The 27,317-nt window shown below is 43.1% G+C and overlaps 1 protein-coding gene across 12 annotated transcripts in view; it reads right to left on the bottom strand.

Moving 5' to 3' along the window:
• Nucleotides 1-12,257, bottom strand: part of ZCCHC2 (zinc finger CCHC-type containing 2) — a 63,958-nt gene extending 51,701 nt beyond the window's left edge. For 4 of the 12 annotated variants that reach the window (XR_010151977.1, XR_010151976.1, XM_016933834.4 and 1 more), the window contains exon 1: nt 10,922-11,883. Coding sequence is in view for 7 of the 12 variants with exons in the window: in XM_016933834.4 (XP_016789323.3) it covers nt 10,922-11,857 (936 nt within the window). In the remaining 5 variants the exon portion in view is untranslated. Of the gene's footprint in view, nt 1-10,921 lie in introns of all 12 variants that reach the window. The other 8 variants (XR_010151980.1, XM_063795811.1, XM_016933835.4 and 5 more) reach the window with 5 other exon arrangements.
• Nucleotides 12,258-27,317: the final 15,060 nt, after the last annotated feature.

The following is a 27,317-nucleotide window of genomic DNA, read 5'->3' as shown; positions in this document are numbered from 1 at the left end:
GAAGATGATCCAGAAATTGCTATATCCCTGGGCCAGCAGCCCCCACATCTTTAAATCCCCACATCAGGGTGTTCTGGGGTGAGGTGAAAAGAATGCATGCATGAGTGCACAAGGATCTAGAGAAGCGCACATCTCCTCCCCAGCCCACATCTGACTCTGCCTTCGCTGTCGCAGTCTCGCCCCACGAGAGATGAGGGAGGGAGGCCAAGGGGTCGTCAGGAAGGATGTGAGCCTGGACTCAGAAGCTGGAAGGAACTTCCATGCCTTCTAGCACCTGCAGCAGAGCCACTGCTTCACCCCCAGTGCAAAAACATTCTTGGAACCTTGTAGAAACATAAGCTTATAGAACATAAGAAGGATCTACGGCAGTAACTGATTTACTATATAGTGTTGCCAACACTGCATTAGGACTTGTGTTTCACACCACTAGTTATTATGGAATGGGCAATTTTCCCAAACTAATAAAACGACTCAATACTCAATGCCACAACCTCTCTGTATGAGGGATGACCTCTTCTCAAGCAAATACTCCCAAACATTACAGCATTTGGTTCACATGTGACCATGCCGTCTCCCATTTAGGACCACCAGTGAATTTCAATCATTTGATACCCAAGACAAAAATCAACTGTACTACGGGACACATCCCAATTTAGACATTTCTAACAAGAAACATAAAAATTCCCCAACATTTATGTTATAGAGTGTTCACTTCAGTGACCAAAGTTTAATTATCTTTCCAATCACACAAGGCACTACCCCAATTCTACATCTGACTCACACCACCCCTCAAGTAGATCATAAACTGGAGATCAAACACTACAGGCTACCTACCATCAACTATCCAAGCAATAAGAAAATAGGTTAATATATGACTTTTCCATCCTATCAAAATGTCACTGCTAGGTCTGCACCAATTTATGCACCCACACACAAAAGCTCAATTAACACAGGGAGTAGAAATAATCAGATTTTTTTTTTTTTTTTTAAGACAGGATCTCCCTCTGTCTCCCAGGCTGGATTGCGCAGCAACGCAATCATGGCTCACTTCAGCCTTGACCTCTCTGCTCAAGCAATCTTCCCACCTCCATCTCTTGAGTAGCTAGGACTACAGGCATGTACCACCATGCCAGGCTAATTTTTTTTAGAGATGGGGTCTTGATATGTTGCCTAGGCTGCAAATAGTCTGATTTGGAAGGCATATTAAATAAGCACAGCCAGTCAGCATCCACCCATTGAAGATTCAATTCAAATCTACACTTGTTCCATGCTTTTTATATAAACAAACAATTCCTCTTATTTCCAAAATAACTGTACCTATCCTATATAACTGCAAATTTTTTTTATAAAGTAAATACTGGTAAGTACAATTCAAAATAAGACAAAATCACTGCCTGATATACTTAGTCTTTTTTTTTTTTGAGGCAGAGTTTTGCTCTTGTTGCCCAGGCTGCAGTGCAATGTCACCATATCGGGTCACTGCAATCTCTGCCTCCCAGGTTCAAACGATTCTCCTGCCTTAGCCTTTGGAGTAATTGGAATTATAGGCATGCACCACCACGCCCAGCTAATTTTTGTATTTTTTTAAAATCAGAGACAGGGTTTCACTATGTTGGTCAGGCTGGTCTCGAACTCCTGGCCTCAGGTGATCCACCTGCCTTGGCCTCCCAAAGTGCTGGGTTTACAGGCTTGAGCCACTGTGCCCAGACTCGATATACTTAATCTTAAAGCAGTGTATCATATTGGTATTTTTTCTTTTTTCTTTTTTTGAGACGAAGTCTGACTCTGTCACCCTGGTTGGAGTGCAGTGGCATGATCTTGGCTCACTGCAACCTCTGCCTCCCGGGTTCAAGTGATTCTGCTGCCTCAGCCTCAGGAGTAACTGGGATTACAGGCGCCCACTACACGCCCGACTAATTTTTGTATTTTTAGTAGAGACAGGGTTTCACTATGTTGGCCAGTCTGGTATCGAACTCCTGACCTCAAGTGATCCACCCGCCTCGGCCTCCCAAAGTGCTGGGATTACAGGTGTAAGCCACCACACCCAGCCTCCTATTTTTCAAAGCTATATATTTTCCAAGTCCAAACACAGGAAATTATGACTGAGCAATGATGATATATACAACACTGACAAAAAAATGAGGCACAATGCCTGAGCCTTTGGGGAACTTAAAATTCTAGTGTGAAAGATCAAATTTATTTATTTACTTATTTTTAAGACAGGGTCTCACTCTGTTACCCAGGCTGGAGTGCAGTGGCATGATCTCAGCTCACTGCAGCCTCTGCCTCCAGGGCTCAAATGATCCTCCAGGCTGACTCAAGCTATCCTCCTGGGCTCAAGTGATCCTCCTGCCTCCGCCTCCTGTGTAGCTGGGACTACAGACATGCACCACTACGCCCAGGTAATTTTTGTATTTTTCTGTAGAGACTGGTTTTTGCCATGTTGCCCAGGCTGGTCTTGAACTCCTGGGCTCAAGCAATCCACCCGCCTCAGCTTCCCACAGTGCTGGGATTACAGGCATGAGCCACCACACCTGGCCTGAGAGGTCAATTTTAAATGTTAAAAAGACAAAGAATCACAGAAGTACCAAAATTACAACGATATATGTGCATCTAAAATTCAGTGGCAGCAAATAATCCTTTAAGACTGCCACGGGGACAATTCCAGAAAACATCATACAAGAGACAATGGCATGAACCCAGCCTAGAATGAAAGGGGGGATATATGAAAAAAGAGTGGAGGAGGAGATTTTGAGTCTAAAGGCCTATTAGAGGCCAGGGTCCATCAGTCACTCAAAGAAAACATAGTATGATTAAATGTTGCTTTAGAAAGGTATATCTGGTAGTAGTATTAAACGATTAGAAGTGGGAAGGCTAAAAAGCAGGGGAATCAGAAGGCTACTATAAAAGTCTTGGCGTAAAGTCCCAACAGAGAACGGTGTCAGGCAAGGATGAGGAAAGTGTGTATTCAGGATGTGATGGGAGAAGACGATCAAGGTCATCAAGTAATTTGGAGTGACTAGAAACATAATGGTACCATTCAGAGAACTGAGTGAGTCTGGAAGATTTTCAAAAAATCAATCATGTATTCTTTTTATATAGATTCACATTAGAGTGACAGTTGACATTCAATGAGATATACACCATAAGGGCGCACGTGTGTGCGCGCACACACACACACACCCCTTCACTGGCTCCCACTGGAACCTACTGACAACCTATTATTTTAACATGACCTTCAAGGCCCTCATTATAAGCCAACCCTACTATCTCTTCAAATGTCTTTCTTTTCCTCTTTCTTCTCTCCTTTTTGAAACAGCGTCTCACTCTGTTGCTCAGGCTGGAGTGCAGCGGTACCACCACAGCTCACTACAGCCTTGACCTCCCAGGCTCAAGTGATCCTCCCACCTCAGCCTTCTGAGTAGCTGGAGCCTCCTCAGTAGTTGGGACTACAGGTACTTGCCACCACACCCAGCTAACATTTTTTTTTTTTTTTTTTTTTACTTTTTGTAGAGATGGGGATCTCACTAAGTTGTCAGAGTTGGCTTCAAACTCCTGGGCTCAAGCGATCCCTCCGCCTCAGCCTCCCAAAGTGTTGAGATTACAGGCGTGAGCCACCGCACCTCACCTAACATCTGTTTTTCTACTCATCCACTGCAACCAAATTGTGCTAATCGCTCTATGAATAATACATATATCTCCTTCTTGTTTACCAAGCATTTTCACTTACATTAACACATTCATCCTCACAACAATTATAGGAAACAGATAGGAATGATATCCCTACTTTATACTGGACACTCTGGACTTTGGGAAGACCAAATAACTTGCCAAAATGACCTTTTCAAAATATAAATCTGACCTCAAATAAATGACTTATTGAATGAGCACAAAACACTTCTAATGAACTGAGGCATTTAGAAAGGAACTAAAGGTCAAATGTTCCTGAGAGCATAGGAAAAACAGAAGGAAGCCAACTACCCCCGGCCCAGCCAGGCTACACCTGTAACATAAACACCCGATTAGGCACTTCCCTTTTAGATTGATTGTTTACAGAGAAAGGAACCCCAAAATGTCAGTGGATGAATGAGGCTTTTGTGACAAAGAATTCTTTGTAAGTAAAAGAAGTACTGTCACACTCAGTCCTCCATAACGAAAAACACAGTCAATAAAATAAGTTCAGTCTGCCTTGACAGTAGTACAGGCCTTTTTGCTTCCCTTTAAAAAAAAAAAAAATTAGCTTAACATTTCTCAAGAGAAAAATATTAGGTAAGTTAAAAATAAGCCAATTCAACAGCTTTTATAAAAGTAAAAAAATGTTCTTAATTATATTCTAGTCTGTGCTCTGAACTAACAAAGAATCATGTAACTTAACAAAAGTGCAAAACAGATTTAAGTTATAGAATAGTTTTCTAGCTAAATGTGAAAACAGGATCAGGATTTAAGTAGATTACAACTGCACGATAATTAATAATAATCTAAATCTAAAACATGCACTTTCTCCATTCCCATCCCCAAATCCAATACGAGGAAAATATCTATTTTAATGTTCTGTGACTCACAGAATTCCTTCCTTTGGGTTTATCTGTAGAACACTGCATCTTTACAAGTAAGTACTAACAAAAATAAAATAACTGCTCCAAATAAATGTGCCTCAAATACCACCTTTTCAATTGCCTGTCCTTCCCGAACATCAATGTATTCACAGGGATGGTAACAGAGAATATACAAAATACTCCACTATAAGGATTTTTATTAGGTTAAAAAAAAAAAACCATATTCCTGAAAACACTGCAGGTTGTGTTAGTGGAAAATATGCACTGAGCACTAATCTCAAGAAAGAATGCATGCTCAAGACAGTATGTGAATTATTTCACATCTTATTAATACAATCATCACCTCAAAAGTTATTATCCCCATTTTACAGGTAAGACTGTAAATTATCCCCACTTTACAGGTAAGACTCAGGGATTTAAGTGGCCTGGCTGACAACTATCACAGCTAGTGGCAGAGTTGAAACGTAACCCTCCAAGCCTAGGGATCTACTAACATGGCTATCATTCTTCAAGGTCTTCTAATAGCCTCTATGACACTCTTCCTGACCCCTTCTCCACACAAAAAAATTGTTAAGGCAACATGTATGTATAGTACATATAAAATTATCCCCCAATACCCATGAGGAATTGGTACTAGAACCTCCCAATACCAAAATCCAAGAGTGCTCCAGTCTGGATATAAAATGGCCTAGTATTTGTGTATAACCTATGTACATCCTCCTGTATACTCTAAATAGCTCCAGATTACTTATATCTAACACAACATAGATGCTATGTAAATAGCTGTTATACTGTATTGTTTTGGATTACAAGAAAAAAGTCTGTACGTGTTCAGTACACGTGCAATATTTTTCCCTAATATTTTTGATCCATAGTTGGTTGAATCCCCGGATGTAGAAACCATGGGTATGTATAAATAAATCACACAGACATATTTTAGTCAACTTGAGAGAAAGAATGTACTTCCTCTCCACATCCAGCACCCGCTCCCGCCTTCCACCATGGTATACATGAGACTTTTTCTGAGTTCTCCTTACCTGGAAAATGACTGCATAGAAAAATGTAACTGGGGAAGGAACTCAGGATTTTAATAGTTATTTCCTACTAAAATAATCACTATTTGATATATTCTAAAAAGTCTCTTCCAAATGGCTTTTATAACTGAACTGCTTTTATTCTTTGCTGTAGCCAAACCAACCTAAAATTTCCCATGAAAGACATAGCTGTTTCTGGCCCCCATTCTCAGTATGTAAGATGCTGTGCCCACTTCTCTACCACCACCATCCACACAAGGCTGAGCTTTCACCTGCAACTGCTAATATTTATTGAAGACCATCAACCAGACACTATGCTACAAGTTAAGGACTCCTTCACTGAACCCTAACACTCCCAGAGTGGCGGGAGGGAAGCCTCAGTCAGCACCCACTGCCCCAACAACACTATTCACTTTAAAATATCAAATAACCCAGCAGCAGGGGTCAGTTAAATAAAGGTATTTATTAATATTACCAGTGAGCATTAGAACTGGTCATTTTTAAAAAGCATCTTTTTTTTTTTTTGAGACGTTGTCTCACTCTGTCACCCAGGCTGGAGTGCAGTGGCGTGATCTCAGCTGACTACAACCTCCGCTTCTCTGGTTCAAGCAATTCTCTTGTCTCAGCCTCCTGTGCAGCTGGCACTACAGGCGCCTGCCACCACGCCCAGCTAATTTTTATATTTTTAGTAGAGATAGGGTTTCACCTCGTTGGTCAGGCTGGTCTCTAACTCCTGACCTCAGGTGATCCACCTGCCTCGGCTTTCAAAGTGCTGGAATTACAGGCGTGAGCCACTGCGCCTGGCCAAAAAATCATCTTTTTTAGTGCCTGCTATAATAACTGAAATTCTGACAATCAACCTTTTCCTTCTCATTTTAAGTCAGTTACTCTCTCACTAGGATTCTGGCTGCCACATCCACATTCAAGTTATCCTGAAGTAGCATCGTTGATGTTAAAACTCTTTTAAAAGTTTTCTTCCAGTATGTTTCCTATATTGCAAAGTTAATCAAAGTACTTGGTCTATCAAGTACAATTTAGCTAACTAAACTACGCTATGAAAAAGTAACAAGGTTTTTTTTTGTTTTGTTTTTGTTTTCCCGAGACAAAGTCTCACTCTGTCGCCCAGGCTAGAGTGCAGTGGGGCCACCTCGGCTCACTGCAACCTCTGCCTCCCAGGTTCAAGCGATTCTCCTGCCTCAGCCTCCAGAGTAGCTGGGACTACAGGCATGTGCCACCATGCCCGGCTAATTTTTTTTGTATTTTTCTTAATAGAGATGGGGTTTCACCATACTGGCCAGGCTGGTCTCGAACTCCTGACCTCGTGATCCGCCCACCTCGGCCTCCCGAAGTGCTGGGATTACAGGCGTGAGCCACCGCATCTGGCCGCAAGGTTTTCTTTTTAATTCACTACTTTTAGTAAGTGAAGGACTCATGGCTACTTGATTTTTGTGAATTCAAATGATGAACTCAAATATGTTTTGTGAGTTCAAATAACACAAAGACATAGGATAATTTTGTGCCTTAGTATCGAAAGTTTACATTTTTATCTTTCATTCAAACATTGGTAGTTAGTCAAGCAATTAAGCTTTGAAGATCTTGGTGACACAACCTCCAGAGAATCGTCATACCATATTAATCAATAACCACTACTATGATCGTCTACACATTTTATGCTTCTTATACCTTTGTGTCGCTAGTTGGGGACTAAACCTCCAAAATGAGAATACCCATTTTCCCGAACAGTTAACGAATGTCTTTAAGTATGCAAACATTGCTTGCCTGTCTTGCTTCCTGTCTTTTCAATGAAACAGCAACAAAACCTTTTAAAATACATAGGCTTTTTTTTGTTGCTAACACACAATTTACAGTTTGGCTTCCTAATAATAGGAAGACACCCATTTTAAAAACCAAGCGTTTTCAGCTATGCTATATAAGCAGTCTGTAACTTCCTAACACAGGATTGTAACAATCACACAGAGTTCCTAGGACACTGTTAATGAGTGACTTCACTACTGCTCCCTGGCCTATTTGCTGAATTTTGTACAAGTTACTGGCAGTCCACCGCAGTTGTGTGAAGAACGTGAGATTTATGTACAAACCTCCTAAAAAAACTGCTGACATTTAAGTTGTAATCCAATGTAATATTTACCATAAAGTCATCCAAATAATAGAAAAACTCTAGAAATGTTACTCTTAAAAGTCAAAACATCCTTGTTGAGCTTTCCTGTATTTCCAATGTAGCCTAAAAAGTATATATTCTACCGGCAACCTGTGTACGTGTTATACCTCAACTATTAACATTGTAACCATGGCATGTCACTAACAGTTGCTGGGCCCAGTCAACTTCAAAGCATGTAACATAAAATTGGTATTAAAGACATGTTCTGTCTGTAAATGTCATTAGTTTTTAAATTTTTTAATAGACAAGCTGATTCAGTACTGGATACAAGGAAGTCCTGTGAGAGCCAGGTGCACTATCCTGGGCCAGTATACCCTTACTTTAATAGAAAAGAGAATTAAAAAGATGCTAACTTTACGTTAACCAATAGTAAGGCTGAAAATACGTCGTTTGGCACACCAAAGAGCTTCACTTAGACAATAGTTAAGAAAAAGAATGACTCCCAATTAAAATTGCATACTTGTGTCTAAAAGGTTACTTTCGGGGGGGGGGGCGGGGGAAATGCTGCCACACGAATTTCCCTTTACCAGGGTTATCGCCACGGCCCAGTACGGCCAAGCGCAGCATCCACGTGGTTCTCGAGTCCGGCTGGAAGTCTCCGGCGCTAACCCAAGGCCTGGCCTCCGCGGGAAGAGGCCAAAAGGGCGCCGGGGGCGGGGCCGGCGCGCCGGTCACGTGGGCGGCGCGCGCGGCCGCCATCTTGCAGGGCGGGGGCGGGGAGGAGCCCCGCGGCACGGACCCTATATCGCCGTGCGCTAGCCGCGGGCGTTGCGTGACCTCCGAGCCCCTAAGGCGGGTCGCGGCGCCTCCACGCGAGGGGCGCGCGAGCTTTGGGCTCATCCCTGACGGTGGAGAGGTGCGCCCGCCCTCCCCGGGTGCGCGCCGGCGGCGGCGGCGGGAGGCCGAGAACAGCTGGGCCGGACTGCAGCGAATGAGGGCTTAACTCAGCCCACCCACATCAGCGGCCTCTGGAGTGACAGCCTGGGAGCACCATCATCAGATAAAAGGTCAAGGCCAGAACAAGCCACAGCTGGGACTCGGAGGTCACTCTAAGCAGCAGAAAATGCGGGGTCGTAACAACTTAATGAGATGTGAATGATGTGTTACGGTAACCCTAAACAACTGCTGGAGAAGTTCACCACACACCACGCATCTAGAAATAGCCCAGTGTCACCTGTAGTACGCGGCCCCTATGATTTATTCCCCCACTTCACTTGACACGTCCTGAGAAGCAGTGATGCGCTGACGTTAATGGCAGGATGCCCAACCTCACTTTGTCCATCCCTCCCAGCACTCACTGGTTGCAGAAAAGGTCACGCATTGCGGTCAACATAAAAATCTCATTACTCTGGTCTGCATGCATCCCTCCCCTTCCTCTACTTGCCCTCCAACACGCTTATTAAAAACAAAATTTAAAGAAAGAAAAGGGAAAGAAAAAAAGACTTTCAGCAGTTAAAATCAGAAATCAAGTACCTTTGTTGGAATAGTATGAATGGAATGATACGAGGTTCCACTGTGGGACATTTTCTTTAGACCTGCAATTTAAGGCTATCTTTACAATATTGTACGTTATTACAATAACATTTTAAATAAGCATTGTTCCTGAATTCATGTTTTTGTCTCTAAACTTAATGGCTGTGCGGCATATAGGACTTTTGGGAAATTAACGAGTAGGCTGAAGAGTGGAGGAGGCTTTTACCATCAGCACACGCACTGCATGCTAGTGGTAAACAGGCACTGGAAGATGACAAAATTTCAAACTCACCGAGATAATGCTGGGCACTAGCGTTACATCTGAGTTTGATAAAATACGTCCCAAAACATGAGTTAGTTACCTCACAGAAGCGTCGTTTTAAAAAAGAGGGGTTCAGGCTAGATTATCTCTAAATTCCTTCCAGCCCCAAATCCATTGATTCCACGGGTACTGAGTCCACAAAGCCACTAGTGAAATACCATGCCCAATTTTAGTTCTGGGGTACTGAATGACAGCAGATACATATATACTGAATTAACGTTCAAGCAAGGAGAGGAGAAAATCCCCTTTTCCATTATCTCCTAGAGATCACCTAAGCTGAAAAACATGGCATCCAAATCAACACCTTTCAAAAGCCTGTGACCCCACAAATAATCTCACTTTACAGTTCTCACTCTTACTGAAACCTACTCCTCCCCACCTTCCCATGGAAAAGTCCTCCTCAAAGACTCACTGGACCCTAATTATCATTAAATTGCTTTCATGGCTGTAAAAAAAAATTCATCTTTAATGTTTGCGACAAGTGTCTTATCTGGATTCTCGTCTACTACATTTTGGTGTTTAAGTAATTCTTTTGGGCAACATTAACGCCTATGGTAAACGCTCAACAAATATCCCGGAACCCCAATCTGTAGGCAGGAATCAAGCCCGTGAGAAAGCGCGTGTGCCGGAGAGAAAAAGCATCCCAGGCCGCGCTAGAAGAGGTTTCTCTCCCCGGACAACCTGCGTTACTACTCATCTCAGATCCATTCGCAGGTCTCTACGTCAGATGTCTGCTGGGAACACAAGCCCTCAGAGCAGAAGCCACAAGGACCCGTACGACCCCTTTTAACTCAGGCACACACTGGGCAAAAAAAGTCCCTCTGTGCCAAAGACAAGGGCAGCTCGCCGGGAGCGCACCTTCAGGACACCCCGCCGAGGGCCCGGCAGAGCCCGGAGACGGGAGGCGGAGCCCCGGCCAGGCAGGCGGGGAAGGACGGCGCTGCCCGGGGCTCACTGCGGCTGGCTCTCGCACAGGTTCCTCCAGCGCCCCGCGGCTCCCGCACCGAGCGCTGAGATGCTCAGAGCCAAAAACGTCCCGACACTTTTCCTCCGAGAGGGGCCCCGGGCGGGGAGCTCCACGTCTTCCGTGGCAACACCGTGGCACGGAAGGGACTTCTAGAGCATTCTGTGATGGCGGGTGGCTGTGTCTGCCGGGGTGTGGGGTGGGGTGGGGGAGTGGTACGGAGCGGCCCAGCGAGACGAAGCTCAGCCCTCTGGCGCTGGGAGCTGCCGGGTGGGGATTCCGAGCCACCTGCGCCGGGCTGGGGCTCGGGCAAGGGGCGTCCGAGAGCGAGGCCGGGGAGGCCGCCGGGGCAGCGATCGCACCGCGAGTCCAGGGAGGCTCCGTGCGCCTTACCTGGGCCCTGGGGCCGGCAAACTTGCACGGCTCTACCTCCACCTCCGCGTCCTCGGGGCCCCCGCGGAGCGCGGCGCGGAGCCTCTCCAAGTGTTCCCTCAGGGTGACCCGCTGGTGGAAGGAGAAAGCCGGGTGCAGCGAGGCCATGGTGAAGAGCAGCAGCAGTTCCTCCTGGGCCCTGGAGCCAAGCCCGCCGCCGACCCGGGGCTCCACAATGCCGCCTTCCGGCCCCGAGCCGTCCTTCTCGGCGTCCTGCTCGCCGTCGCCGTCCTCGCCGCGCTCGTCCTCCGCGCCGCCCCGCGAGCCCTCGCCCCGGGCCGCGCGCAGGCTTTTGAGCACCGAGTCCACCTGGGGTAGCAGGCGGTGCAGACGGCCAGCGGCCTCCCGGTTCTCCGAGCCCAGCAGCGCCAGGTAGACGATGAGGCGCGAGCGCACCGCGGGCTCTCGGAAGTCGGCCAGCGGCCCCGGGTCCGAGAGGCCGTTGGCCTTGGCCTCCGAGTCGCGCAGGTAGTGGTAGTCCTTGCGCGCCAGATCCTCCAGGCACGAGCCAAGGAAGCGCAGCTCCAGCGGGTTGCACAGGTCCAGCAGCCCGCACATGAACTCCAGGCGCTGCGCCGAGCCCAGCACCAGCCCGAACCACTCGTATACCCGCTCCTGCTCGCGCAGCGCCGCCGAGGGCCCCCCGCCGCCGCCCGGCATACCCGCCCCCGCCGCCGCTCCACCAGCAACAGGCGGCCCGAGTCCCCGGGGCGGCGGCGGCGGCGGCAGAGGGCCCCGCGACGGGCCCGTGGGCGGCGGCGGCGGCGGGGGGCGGCAGTCGCGGCGGCGGCGCGAAGGCGCCTTCGCGCCCGGCCGCGCGTCCGCCTCGGGCTCCTCCGCCTCGGGCGGCGGCTCCGCGGGGTGCGTTGGCTTCAGCGGCAGCTTCATCCTCAGCATCCTCGGCTAGGGCGGCGCAGACATGCGAGCGGGGGCGGGCGGGAGGGGCCGCGAGGTGGAGCACGGGCCGAGGCGGCGGCGCGGCCGTCAGGAGCGGGGCCCCTCCATGCCGCCGGGGGAGGGCCGGGGCCGGGGGCGGGTCTCGGCCGGCGAGGGGGGCGGTGGCCGGCCGGCGGGGTCGCTGGCGTCGTCTTCCCGGGCTGGGGGCGGGGCGTGCCCGCGACGGCTCCTCCCCCTGGGCTCCTCGCCGGTTCTGGGAGCCCGGGTGCGGGTGGGAGCAAGCGAGCGAGGGTGTCCTCCTTCCGCCTCCCTCTCTCCGCCGTCCGCGCTGAGCTGGGGCGGCGGTGCCTGAGCTGTTCCCTCGCGAGCCGGTGAGGACGGAGCGGCTGGGTGAGAAGGTGGAGCAGCCGGGCCGGGCGGAGAAGCTTGCGGGCTCCGCGCACCGCACCTCCGCCAATCAGCACCGCGAATCGACGGTGACGTCGCTCTCCCCGCCCCCTGGGGGGCTGCCTTTCTCCAGGAAGCCACGCCCAACTGCTGGCCGGCCGCCTCCCTCTCGGCGGCTTCCGTGCGGTCCTAAAGGCTGGTGCTCGGCAGGAGGAGGACGCGGGCTGGGGCCGTGGGGCGGCGTGAGGGTAGCCCGGGAGCGGTGAGGAGCGTGCGAGGCCCACGTGAGCGGAGGGACGCGGCCGCTCTCACCTTTCCTGAGGGCCCTGGCCCGGCTTTGGACTCCTGATTCTCCTCTGCTTGCCAGCTGCCGCCCCGCCTCCACCAGTGGTGCCCGGGCTGCCTGCGCGGCCGGAGTGAACGCGTCCCGGGAGCAGGGGTTTCTCCGAAGTGAGCGCGCCAGCCCCGGGACGAGCTCGTTCGAGTCCTCACCGCCCAGTGCACTTCCTGAAAGCCGGCGGTGGGCTGTCTCCCACCTTGTGAAACTTTGCCAGGTGTCGCGCACAGGGGACTGGGTCCGGACGCGGGTGGCGGCGCTGGTTTGCGGCCCCGGCGCCGCGATCCCGGGCCGCGCCCACGCCCAGGCTGGAGGCACCGTGCGCAGGTGGGGACGCGCGGCCCGGAGGTGCGCAGCGGGACCCGGCCGGCTGAGGGTGAGCGCTGCTGGGGACGCTCCTAGTCTGTAACGCTCTGTGAAAATTATTTCCTGGATAGTTTAGGAAAAGCCTCTACCTTCCCCGCCCCTAAACCTCTATCTTTTGGGAATCATTGATTTGCTAAATGACATTTCGGTGCCTAACCCATTTTGAATCCTTGTTCTGCTGTGAATTTCATGTGACTGGAGGAATTTAATAAGCTACCAACTTGACAGGCTTTCAACTTTAAAAAAAAAAGTTTTCTTACGTTTTTCAGATTTAGGCTTCCAAGATGTTTACACTCGCACTGTTACTTTTTTTTTTTTTTTTTTTTTTAGCAACATAGTCCACATTTTTAAAACTCAGCTGGATCTTTTGAGGGTTAATTAAAAGGTGGGTTAAAAAAATCTTAAGACTTTAAATTTAAAAGTCCTACTACAGCTATGTAGTAGGAGTATGCAGAAAGATAAGAATCACATTGTAACTCTTTGCGGTGGTGCTGGAACATCTGTTGGGAGAGCATATGCTGAACTCTCTTCACCTCACAAGTTTATGTCCTAAGAGGCTCATTCACAGTTCAGTAAAAGGGTGAACTGAAGCCTGAATCAGTTTCAGGGATGAAAGGGTGAGAGGGAGAACTGTTTTCAGCACATTTGAGGTTGGCAAAATATATAAAAGTCACTCTTTCTTGTAATTTGCTAGTTCTTTACAGTCTTTAGATGTAATTTACAGCCAAGAAAACTATATTATGAGGACTTATACGTCATTGCCCTTTTTTGCTGTCACCCTCAACTACCCTGGGATCTTCTACTCATATCTCATCTGTTCCCACTTTTCTAAAGCTTAGGGTGAAATACTTAGGCAACTAGTAATAATATTAATCTTGCTAGATATTCACAGGTTCATAGTGAGCCACCTGTCTAGATCTGGATATCTAGTGAGCAAATAAATTCTTTACCTCCGAGTTGATTTTTGTTTTATTGATCGATTGACACAGTCTTGCTCTGTCACCCAGGCTGGAGCACAGGCTCAAGCAGATCCTCCTGCCTCAGCCTCTCAAGTAGCTGGGACCACAGGCACGTGACACCACACCTGGCTAATTGTTTGTATTTTTTTGTAGAGACAGAGTCTCACCATGTTGCCCAGGCTGGCAAATTGAGTTTTATATGTGACGTAGTCAAAGGGGCATTTTCCTTGGCAATAAGAAGCCATTTGATATGAACTCTCCACAATAGTTGATGCATACATTTTATACCAGAATTCAAATTTGTAATCAATAATGATTACTTGGGTGTTTATAGCTTTGGCCAACATTAAACAATATAGTGATCAAAGCTTATACACATAAGTGACATATACCATGATTTAATGATTTTGGTTATCCATCAGCTGGACAATTTGTTGTTTATCTCCGTCTCTGCATACTGCAGCTCACAAGGAGGCCTCAATGTTTTTTCCATGTTATCATAAGTGAGAGAACACATTCAGTAAGAGTGAAAAAACGCTAGTGCTTTTGAGGGAGGGGCCCAGATGGAAGTCCCACTGTGACATGTGAGTTTTTAAGCTGGGAAAACTACCCTGATGATTCTAGTAAGACTCCCTAGAAAGGGATTCCTCTTACCCAGCCTACCTGTTGAGAACACCTGCTCTAGATTTTCTGATATTTTGTGTATTCCCTGCATAATCAAATCATGTGCGCCAGATAACATTATTGTGATAGTGGCGAGTGTGTGGTTTGTATCCAAATATTTTATAAAGAAATATATCTTGTAAAAAAAACCAGGACACAAAGTATTATTGTCTCTTGTCCCCAGATGATATATATATTTTTAACTTCCCATACTACACTGATGTACCTAGATGATGTTTAATGCACATTCAGTATATTGTTTTATTTGCCTTTTTAATAGTGAAAGGTGTCATTATTCATATACCATGCCATACCGTAATATAGCTGGTATTATTGTCCAAGTATTTATATGTAACCAGAAAACTGATTCCAAGTGAAGGTTTGGATGAAGGCACTAGTGACGGAGGAGGCTTTTCAACCCTCCTTTTTGCAGCTGGGTTGCTGCAAGACATTTCACCAAAACCACAGATAACTGGGTGGTTCAGGGCAGCCTGATACACTAAAATATATCAACTATAAAAAGGATGCCCAGATACGTCCGCTTCTACTTCAGATATCCTGAAACAGGCAGTCTGATTCATATCAAGAATTTGTTCCCTATGAGACCCCTCTCCCACTACACCTCCCTGTTTCCTCCATTAGAATATAAATATCTTGAAGTCACTGGCCATGTTTTATTCAATGTTGTGTTTTCTCATCTGGCACACAGTAGATGTTCATCCATATTTGTTGAATAAATGAATGAATGAATGAACAGTGCTCCCGTAACAAAAAGTAAAGGCCAGAAACTCTTGGGTCACCTGGAACCTTGTTCCTACCTACCAGGGAAAAGAAAACATGTCTCAGCATTATCAGACTAGCCCTGAGATTCACTCCAGTTGAATTGGCTGAGGTTCTACGGCCATTCTTGATCAGTCACTGGGGCCAAGGCAGTGAATCAACTTCAGAACCATATGGGTCCCTTCCAAGGAGACCCAGGGCTGTTGGAGAGGGGAAAGAAAAACATGAATGCAGGGAGGCACCAACATATGTCTGATATCATTGTACTTTAATCTGTAGTTTGATCATTTAAATTGCCGTGGGTATAAGGTACCTCAAAAATAAATTTTTGTTTAGTTCACATACAGCATTTATTTTAAAACAGGTGTTAAATATTAAACTGTCTTTAAAGATTACACTTACAAAGCTGATCTAAAACACCAGTAAGTTATCTGCTGATATACAACTTAAGGAAAAAATTAATTGCATATTAAAATTAAAAATACAAGTTTTTGTTAAGGTTTACAAAAATACGGTGACAGATTTGAGATAGAAATTCTTGGTAGTGTTACTGTGACAAGTATTTCCATTGGTAACCTGGGAATCCATGCCCAGCACTGTGGTATATGGCGTATTTTCCGGAAGACTAGCCTTGGATTGAATTCACAGTCTCCCTGGAGTTGTGGTTCCATTTGTCAGAAAGATTCTTAGGGATTTAGACTGACCAGGCTGTCATGTTCTCACACTCATACATGTGTAATTTTTGGAAAAACCATAAAACCCACCAGTCTTTGGAGACTGTCCAGAAATAAACTTGATTCTAAACTGGTTTGGTTTGGAAAATCCTTAGGCTACTTGTGTTAAAAATTAAAGAACTAGCTGGGCATGGTGGTGTGTACCTGTAGTTCCAGCTATGCAGGAGGCTGCGGCAGGAGGATTGCTTGAGCCCACGAGTTCGAGGCTGCAGTGTTCTGTGATTGCGTCTGTGGAGCGCCACCGCACTTCAGTCTGGACAACATAATGAAACCTCATCTCTTAGAAATGAACTGGCTGATGTTAGGTACTTGCCAGGGTAGACGACCTTAACTAAGCCCTTGGGGTTCTGTGAGACCTCTGCAAATAGATCTTCTGCTTAACTGTTCAAAAAGGCAAGGGCTGTCCCCCTCAAAAAACAACATTGACTTCTAGAGACCCATGGAGAGATGGAAGTTTCTGAAGACTGGCTTGCTAGATAGGAAAATAACCAATGCTCCAGCAGTGTTCTTGGGATTGGAATTTGCTGATTCATGTTTCTTAAAATACATGATCACATCAAATTTGCTGAGCTGTTGACTATCAACCCAGCCTAAACCCACCGGATCTTACCCTTTAGCTTTCATAAAAGAGAAGCCTGATTTTGTTCAGGTATCTAGCCTTCTCCCAAAGACCCTGTGTGGCTTGAAGGATACCTTTGCTGGAGCCATGGATAGGATAAATCTTGATCAGTAAAACAATTAGGAAATCCTGTACTTTTGCAATTGGTTTGGAATGATTCGTACATGACAAAGGACACACGAGGCAATTTGGAGGGGCTCTCATTGGCCAAATCTGGCAAAATTTGAGTATCAAAAAGATAAGATGGTACCACTGAATAGAAAGAGAATCGAACTCCATAGGGATTTCAAAGAAAAAGAGGTTGGGGAGGGTGCAGAGAAAAAAAAAACAACAGCATCTTTATAGAAGAGTGCCAGCTAAAAAAATGCAGAAAGAGAGAGTGAGAAAAGTACCACTTTGCTACCACCAAATGTAATAATTGATTAAGGTATTTTCACCATTGAGTGGGAAGTTAAGAAATGAAACATGTATTCTCAAAGTACCACCTCATTTAAAAAGGAGAAGAGGTACTTTTACACGGATAAATCTGATGAATACGACCCCAACCATGTAGTCACAATAATGGGACAATTTAATATGTTCTTCCCCATGTCCTGGATGCCACTGGAAGTGCACACTGCTTGTAATATTCTTGCCAAAATGTTTATGCTGAATCTAATCATGGGGAAGTAAGACAAATCTGGACTGTGGAACATTTTATTAGACAACTGGTCTGAATCTTCAAAAATATTAATGTCGGTCAGGCAGGGTGGCTCACACCTGTAATCCCAGCATTTTGGGAGGTCGAGTTGGGTGGATCACCTGAGGTCAGGAGTTCGAGACTAGCCTGGCCAACATGGTGAAACCCCATCTCTACTAAAAATACACAAAATTAGCCAGGCATGGTGGTGGGTGCCTGTGATCCCAGCTACTCAGGAGGCCGAAGCAGGAGAATCACTTGAACGCGGGAGGTGGAGGTTGCAGTGAGCTAAGATTGCTCCATTGTACTCCAGCCTGGGCAACAAGAGCGAAACTGTCTCAAAAAAAAAAAAAAAAAAAAAAAAAAGTCATGGCCAGGCGTAATGACTCACACCTGTAATCCCAGCACTTTGGGAGGCCAAGCGGGGAGGATGGCTTGAGCCCAGGAGTTTGAGACCAGCCTGAGCAGCAAGACCCTGACTCTACAAAAAATAAAATAATTAGCTGGGTGGGGTGGCACATGCACGTGGTCCCAGCTACTCAGGAGGCTGAGCTGGGATGATTGCTTGAGCCTGGGGTTGTGCCACTTGCACTTCAGTGTAGGCAACTGAGCGAGACCCTGTCTCATTTGAAAAAAAAAAAAAAAAAGTCATGAAAGCAAGCACAAGCAGAAGACTGATTGTTGAGACATGACTACCAAATGCAATTCATAATCTGTGATTAGATCCCAGATTTTTTAAAAAAAAAAACCTCTAAAAGACATTTTGGGAATAATTAGGTAAATTAAGTAAAATTTAATATGGATTTCTTATTACACACTGTTATTGTGTCAATGTTAATTTTCTTAGATGAGATAATTACTTTGTGGTTATCTAGGAAAATGTCTTTGTTTCCCATAAATACATGCTGAAACACTGAAGGATGAAATGTCATGGTATCTACATCTTATTTTCAAATGGCTCAGAAAAAAAATTTTATAGAGAAATAAAGCAAATGTGGCAAAATGTTGATAATGGGCAAATCTAGGTGAAGGGTGTATGTGTGAACATTGTACTATTTTACATTTCTGTAGCTGTGATTTTTATAAAAGTAGAAAAAGTAAAAGTAGCGAAATGATCACAAAACATCCACAGCGTGAATAAAAAAATAAATAAAACTATATTATATGAACACTGTTTAACATTTAAAGTTGTTTAACTGGTTTTGTAAATGGGATAAAATATTAATCAAAGTCCCCTGAGAGCTATTCCTAAAATAGAATAATAAGATTTATGAAGGGAACTTAACAGCTTAATGGAGAACTGGTTTTCTGAATGTGTCACCTCCATATATTGATATTTCAAAAAATTAGAGAGTGAAACTGGTTACAATCAACTTGTAATGGCTTGCAGAGTTAGTATCCCAAGAGTTAGTGCGACAGTATGTTCTGAAGGAAATCTGAGACAGTCAAGTCCAAGCAAGGTCATCCTCAGAGAGAAATGCTCCTAAAAAAGGCTGCAAAGCAATCACACTGAAACTGAATGATGTGAAATCACAGTGGAGTTCCCTCTAAGTGAATTCTCTTATTTAATGAATGCTTGGAATCTAAAGTAGGGGCAATTGACAGTATACACATTTGCTAAGGTTGATGCAGCACTTTTCAATGTTAACAGCTACTGTATCTGGTGGACGTGGCCTTTTATCACCAGAAAGACCTACTCTGTCCTGGAGAAGAGTTAGTTCTTTGGGCTTTTCCCTTACCCTCAGGAAAAATCTCTAAGATCATCAAACTTTCTTTCTGTGATCGTGATTCAGAGCCAAATAACCTTTTGATTAGCAACTCACTTTCCCAGTGTCTTAATGCTGGGAAACAGAATATTCTAGGGGAATAGAGATATATAACCCACTTGCAGGAAGAAGATGTTCTGCTTGGTAAATGAAACCATTGACATTCTGATGTATCAGTCCCTTGCAAATTTAGTCAGAGGGGTCACCCCCCACCCGAATTTTATCAATTTGGAATAAACAAGATTGCTTATGTATGATGACTTAAACAGCCCCTTGTTCTTGTATTTTGACATCATTTTAATTTGTACATTGTTTAAACTTAAATAACTACTTAGATCCCAAACAATACCATTTCAAGGATACTGTTCTTCCTTATTTAAAAAAAAAAAAAAAAAAAAGCTCGGAGGAATTATAGAAAAAAATTCTAGTCCAGGTGCAATGACTCACACCTATAATCCCAGCAGTTTGGGAGGCCGAGGCAGGTGGATCACTTGAGGCCAGAAGTCCAAGACCAGCCTGGCCAACATAGCGAAACCCCGTCTCTACTAAAAATACAAAAATTAGCCGGGCATGGTGGCACATGCCTGTAGTCCCAGCCGCTTGGGAGGCTAAGGCATGAGAATCACTTTAACCCAGGGAGGCGGAGGTTGCAGTGAGCTGAGATCACGCCACTGCACTCCAGCCTGGGCGACAAAGCAAGACTCTACAATTTTAAATATTACTTATCAACCTTAGAGGGCTGGCTACAAACCTTATGTAAAGAAGTAAATACATGTTAGAGACTCTTAAATCCCATGAACAGCTGATTGCTTTTTAAAAAATGTACTTTTAAAACAAAAATGATGTTTAAATTATGATCAAATAAATGGTGAATTTCTTTAGTTCATTTAAAACTATTCAACTAAAAACAAATTTGTTTATAATGTAGAAATATATGTGTATTCGTTTTCATTTTTTCAACTGGTTATAATGGAGTTATGTGGATACATTCTAAGCAAATTAAACCACACTCTTAACCACATTAATCTCAGAGCTTATCCACATATCAGAACACTAGTTTTATAGTCTGACTATACTTGAAATATTCACAAATATTTATTTTGCTATTAATCCTTGGGTCAAAGATTATTTTTCTTGAATGCAATATTTGTATTTCAAATGTTCCATCAACATTTACAACTTTTAAAATTTTCATCATAAGTCTCAAATATCTTGCTGTTTTTTTTTAAATCATGAATGGGTATTGGATTTTGTGCAATGCTTTTTCTGGTCTTTTGAGATGTTGAGATGATGCTTTTTCTGGCTCTGTGCTTTATTATATGGTGTATTATGTTAACTGATAATTCAGATGTTAAACCAACCTTGCATTCCTGGGATAAGTTCCACATGGTAATAATATAGCATTTTTTTTTGTATATTGCTAGATTCAGTTTGCTAATATTTTGCTGAGAATTTTTGCATCTAACCTCATGAGGAACATTGGTCTGCAATTTTCTTTTGATGTCTTTGGTTTTAGTATCAGGTTATTACTGGTCTCATAGTATGAGTTGGGAAATATTCCTTCCATCTCTGTTTTATGAGTTCATTAAGGATGGTATTAAGTATTATTTAAATGATTTATAGAATCCTCCAGTGAAAACAACTGGACCTGGGATTCTTTTCATGTGGGAAGACTTAAAATTACGAATTCAACTTCTTTACTTGGTATAGGTCTATTCAGAATTTATATTCTTGTTGAATCAGTATTGGCAACTTTTATATTTCTAGGAATTTGTCCATTTCATCTAAGTTGTCTAGTTGCTTAGCATAAAGTTCTTCCTAGTGTTCTCTTACAACTCTTTTTGTTTCTATAAGGTCAATGGTGATGTCTCCTCTTTCATTATTTTTGGTAATTTGTGTCTTCTCAGTTTTTTCTTCATCAGCCTAGATAAAGTTTTGCCAATATTTTGATCTTTTCAAAGAATCAACTTTTAATTTAATTGATTTTTCTTATTGCTTTTCTGTTTCCTATTTCATTGATTTCCTCTCTGATCTTTATGATTTCCTTCTTTCTGATTTCTTTGAGTTTGGTTACTTTTTTGTAGCTTATTAAGGTGGAAGTTTACATTATCAATTTGAGATTATTCTTTTCTATTGAAGGTGTGATTAAAGGTACACATTTTTCCTATATATCCTGCTTTAGCTGCATCCCATATATTTTGATAGTTTTTTTCTCTGTTCCATTAAAAATATTTTCCAATTTTGCTTGTGCTTTTTTCCTTGGCTTATTTAGAACTGTGCTGTTTAATCTCTAAATATTTTTAAATTCCCTAAATTTTCTCATGTTGTTGATTTCTCATTTAATTCCATTGTGGCCAGAAAATAAACTTTGTAATATTTCAGTCCTCTGTTTTTAAAAATTCATTTGGGCTTGCTTGATGGCCTAGCTTATGGCATGTCCTGTAGAATGTTTCATATGTGCTTAAAAAGAATTCTGCTGTTGTTGGGTGGAGTGTTCTATAGGTATCAGTTAGATCAAGTTGGTTGCTAGTGTTGCTCTAGTCTTCTATATCCCTGCTGTTTTTCTGTCTAGTTGTTTTTATCAAATATTGAGAGTGAAATCTTGAAATCTGTAACTATTTACCATTTTTGTTGCTCTTCATTTCTTCTCATAGATTGGAGTTACTCTTTGGAACATTTACTTGTTCTAGAGCTTCATTCTCTCCTTCCTTTTTTGTGTTATTATAGTTATCTACATCACATCTTTATATTTTATAAGCTCAACAATAGTTTTATAATTATTTCATATAGTTGCATTTTCAATTAAGAAAAAACCAGTGTGGGTCCAATGATTCACACCCTTAATCCTAGCACTTTGGGAAGCCAAAGGAGGAGGATCACTTGAGGCCAGGAATTTGAGACATGATGAGACACTGTCTCTACAGACATTTTTTTAAAAGTTAGCTAGGTGGGGTGGTGCATGCCTAGCTACTCGGGAGATTGAAGTGGGAGGATGGCTTGAGCCCAGGAGTTTGAGGTTGCAAGTGAGCTATGATCACACCACTGTACTGCAGCCTGGGTGACATAATAAGATCTATATCTAAAACAAAAAAGAAAAAAAGAAATAAGAAAGATATTTATACTGTCTTTTATTGTTACATATATTTAATACTTACAAAAACTACCTTTGAGACTGCTCTGTTTCTTTATGTGAACTTGAGTTATCATCTGCTGTCATTTTCCTTCATCCTCAAGGACTCCTTTAGTATTTCTTGTAAGGCAAGTCAGCTAGGAACACATTATCTCGGTTTTTTTTGTTTGTTTAGTTTTTTGGAATATCTTTATTTGGCTTTTATTTCCAAAGAAGAGCTTTGCTGAATATAGAATTCTAGGTTGACAGGTTCTTCTTTTTTCCTTTAGTTCTTACAATATGTCATCCTATTGTCTTCTGGCCTTCACTCTGATGAAAATTCAGTTGTTAACATAATTGTGGGTTCCCTTGTATGTAATGAGTTATTTTTGTCTTGATACTTCCGTGATTTTCTCTTTGTCTTTGGCAGAACCCAGTGAAGATGAAGATGTGAAGTCCCTTTGTTCAGAAATTAAGAGTTTCAAAGTAGTGATGGGAAAGGCAGCCCTGATCTTTGGCTTTCAACAATTTTACTATGACTTATCCATGATATGTCAGTGGTTATTCTGTTTGGAATTAGTTGAGCTGCTTGAATGTGTAGATTAGGTTTTTCATCAAATTGAGAAGTTTGGGGCATTATTTCTTCAAATATTTTCTCTGCACCTTTTTTCTCATTCTGGTACTCTCATTATACACATGGTATCCTTCAGGTCTGTGAAGGTCTGTTCATTTTGTTATTCTTTTTCTTCTGTTCTTTAGATTGAATCTACTTCCAAGTTCATAGATTCTTCTTCTGCTATCTCAAACCTATTGAACCCCTCTAATAAATTTTTCATTCCAATTACTGTACTTTTCAACTTCAGAATTTCCATTTGGTTCTTTTTAATAATTTCTCTCTTTTCATCAGTATTCTCTATTTGATGAAATATTGCTGTCATCCTTTCATTTAATTATTTAAACATTATTTTCTTTAGTTATTTGAATGTATTTAGTCTTTGTCTAGTAAATCAAACATCTGGCCCACCTCAGAGGTGGTCTCTATTGAGTGCTTCCATCCTCCCCTTCCGCTGTGTATGAGTTATACTTACTGTTTCGTAGCATATCATAATTGTTGAAAACTGAACATTTTAGATAATGTGCTATACCAAGTTTGAATTCTGGTCCCCCTCAACTGCAGGTTGTTCTGGTTTCTGTTTTGCTTGTTTGTTTAGCGATTTGCATGAACTAATTCTGTGGAATCTGGCTCCCTCACAACATGCAGCAGCTAATGTTTCTGCTCGGTTAATATTATTATTGTCGTTATCATTGTTTTCACTTCATGCCTAATTTCCTAAGGGTTACCCTGGGCCATCATAGCTTACTGGTCAGCCAGTGAGTGGTCAGAAGTTGTGCTTAAAACACCTTGATCTAATAAAGCTTCTACTTTTTAACTGACAGATTTGTGTTTAGGTGAAGATCACATGCAGTGTACAGGCAGTTTACAAGTCTACCCTGCTTTTATTTTTTTTATTTTATTTTTTTTTGAGACGGAGTCTCACTCTGTCGCCCAGGCTGAAGTGCAGTGGCATGGTCTCGGCTCACTGCAACCTTCACTTCCCAGATTCAAGTGATCCTCCTGCCTCAGCCTCCTGAGTAGCTGGGATTACCGGTGCATGCCACCCCGACTGAGCTATTTTTTTTTGTATTTTTAGTAGAAACGGGGTGTCACCATGTTGGCCAGGCTGGTCTCAAGCTCCTGACCTCAAATGATCCTCCTGCCTTGGCCTCCCAAAATGCTAGAATTACAGGCATGAGCCACCATCCCGGGCCAAGTCTATGCTGATTTTAGTATCTGTATCATAAAGCCTCATATTCAGTCAGCTACATAGCTAGCTAAAGCCATCTCTGGCCTCTCCTGAGCATATGCACAATTATGCATATGCAGGCAGTCTTCCAGACCCCCAGGGATATGTGAGAGCTTATCAGTGCCTACTGTGGCTGTCTCAGTCCCCAGATCACACTGTTAAATTTCTGGTTGGTCTGCTGGTATGTTGTTTACCCCAAACAGTGTTGCAACCTCAGGCTAGCTGCAATACTGGACTTCCCTTATTGTTTACCACTGAGATCCCTATTGTTTTTGACAGTGCTCCTGGGCATAGGTTTTTTTCAAGCTCTGGTACAAATGAACGCAGCCCCTTCTGCCAGCTACCTCTCATGACCTGCTCTGCCCTGGTAGAACTACCACACGATGAAGCTATGGGAAAAGGGTGGATAGGAACAGCCCCGGGGTAAAACACCACAGACCTCCACTGAGCTTACTAAAGTTTAGTGATTTTTTTTAAAAATAATTTCCTTTCAAGTTGTTGTATGACTTTGGTCAACTTACAGTGTACTGACATGGTTGTTTTTGATAATTTTGTCAAATTTTATCATTGCTTTTTGGGGAAAGGATTTGCCATGCTTCTTCCTCAGGCATTCTGGCAATCCTTCCGTATTTTTTGTAAGTGGTTTCTATAGGGGTGCAATAGACATTCTTAACTTTTCACAGTAACTTTAATGTTGTTTCCACTTTATGCAAAATGTAGAAACCTTGTAATAGAATATATAGATTCATTTACCACAACTCATGGTAAACACTTTCCCTGTCTCCTGTTCTTTTTTTTTTCAACTCCCAGTCAGTGAATAGATCTGCTCTTCTTTATGCCTTAGTTACTGTATATCTACCTACAGGTTTCAGGATTTGGATTAAGTAATGATTGGGCCCTCTTTCATTCAAAAAATACAAATGCTTTGAAGAGAGAAAAAACTATAACAAAAACTCTACATGTGTTCTGCATCTTTACATGTGTTCTCATCTCTTTATGTGTTCAATATGTATAGTACATGTCTCATGGTTTAGAATTCTTGAAAGAGGAAAGAAAGCCTTTATGTTTTAGGGACTAGTTACTAAAAGAATGGCTGTAATTCTTTTACTGTATAAAAGGTGCAGATGGTTATTTGGGGCAAAGGTATTATGTGCAGAGTGAGTGATCTGTGAACGCTTGCAATACCTTTACCCTTGTGCAATCACTCAGAACTGAACTTACATATCTTTTACACAGGAGAGAATTGGCATCCACCAGTGTTTTGCTACTATTGATCCCAATCACTAAAATCTCTTAGAAATTTCAGGAAATGGTATATTTTCCATCCCTTACTATTCTAGTTTAAAGCATTAAGATTGGGGAAAATCTTTTACACCTTTGTTTCTGGTTTTTTTTTTCTTTGGAATATAATTTATTTACTTTTCAATGCTATCTTTTAGGATATATTTTTTCTCTTGTCCTAAAATTATCTCTTGGTGGAGGGCACTGTTAACTTTTTGCTTTGTGTGTGTGTAGGCTCATGTTATGCTATGTGTATGCTATTTTATGCTATGTGCCTGGTTATAACACATTTATCTATTTTGGAAAGTTAATTTTTAGCAATCAGAGAACATGTTTATCTCACTTGCCAAGAATAGATACTTTACATTTCTGTTGCATTTCTTGTCTGCAGTGTTTCTCATCTCTTCCCAATTCTTTTAAATCTTAACCACGCTTGAGAACCCAGCTTGAATCACGGCTGGTTCCAGGACTCTTCCCCGGCTCTTCCGCCTGGAAATGGTCTTTTCCTCCTTCCTTCATTTATTTCGCAAATAAATATTGAGTGCCCACTCTTTGTAAGACACTGATTAGGTAATAGAAGCTATGTAAAAGTTGTGACAAATAATTTTGCACTGGTAGATATGTGTTTCTATGCAGTCATGCACTGTATAACAATGTTTCAGTTAACCTAGGTTTGTATAAGTATACTCTATGATGTTTGCACAACAGTGAAGTCACGTAATGATGCATTTCTCAGAACATATTCCCATCGTGCAGAGATGCACAAGTGTATCATATTTTCTCGGTTAAATTGTAATTTACTTAGGGGTACATCCTTCTCCTTATTGTTTCTTGTATTCCTTATAAAATGTAGCAGGGTGACTTCTACATAGTAAGGGTTCAAGAAAAAGCTGAATTTATATGATTATATTTGTAAATTTTCTTTAAATATACTTAGGTATGCAAGACACAAATAGTTCTTTTCTTTTTTTCTTTTGAGACAGAGTCTTGCTCTGTTGCCCAGGCTGGAGTGCAGTGGTGCGATCTTGGCTCACTGGTTAAAGCAATTCTCCTGCCCCGGCCTCCCAAGTAGCTGGGATTACAGGCACGTGCCACCATGCCCAACTAATGTTTGTATTCTTAGTAGATACGGGGTTTCACCATGTTGGCCGGGCTGGTCTCAAATTCATGGCCACCTTGGCCTCCCAAAGTGCTGGGCTTACAGGTATGAGCCATCACTCCTGGCCTAGGACTGAGTTATTTGAATGCAAATCAGGAAATGGCACATCGGAATTTATTATTTATTTTATTTTATTTTATTATTTTCTAGAGATGGGGGTCTCTCTATGTTGCCCAGGCTGGCCTCAACTCCTAGCCTCAAGTGATACTCATCACATCAGAATTTAGGGTACAAATATAGTCTATAACAATTGGAAATTTTAGCCCAGTCACCTCATTTTCCAACGCTATGATAAACATCCTTGTGAATGCTGTTCTCCTGGTCTAGAAGGCTCTTCTCAGCCTTCTGTGTGTCTAAGGCCCACCATTCTTCATTGTCAGGTTCCACCACTTCCAGAAGACAATAACCTGTCTTCCCCAACCATTTCAGTCCATACGGGTGCCATCTCCCTCTGAACTACTGTAGCACTTACCACCTAGTTCAGCAACCAGATTTCCCCAGCAACTCTTTCTATGTGGAATTCTTGTCTATTCTACAGGATATGGACCACATTATATATATACTTCTCTTTATGCCTCTGTGTCAAATACATTACTGATTAAAGCTTGGTTTTAAAGTCCAAATGTGGTCATATTGGTGAACTGCTATAAACCTTGCAGAGGCATTAGTAAAATAAAGGACTTTTTTTGGTACAAATTAGATGTGTGACAGGCTGCTTTTAACAGAGTATTGGCTTCACACAACTTTAAGTAGTGATTTTACCAGAAATGTTTACAT

Source organism: Pan troglodytes, chromosome 17 (genome assembly GCF_028858775.2).
Source record: "Pan troglodytes isolate AG18354 chromosome 17, NHGRI_mPanTro3-v2.0_pri, whole genome shotgun sequence".
In the NCBI taxonomy this organism is placed as follows: Eukaryota; Metazoa; Chordata; class Mammalia; order Primates; family Hominidae; genus Pan; species Pan troglodytes.
Note: the sequence above shows the minus strand (reverse complement) of the source record. Positions and strands in the feature narration are given on the sequence as shown.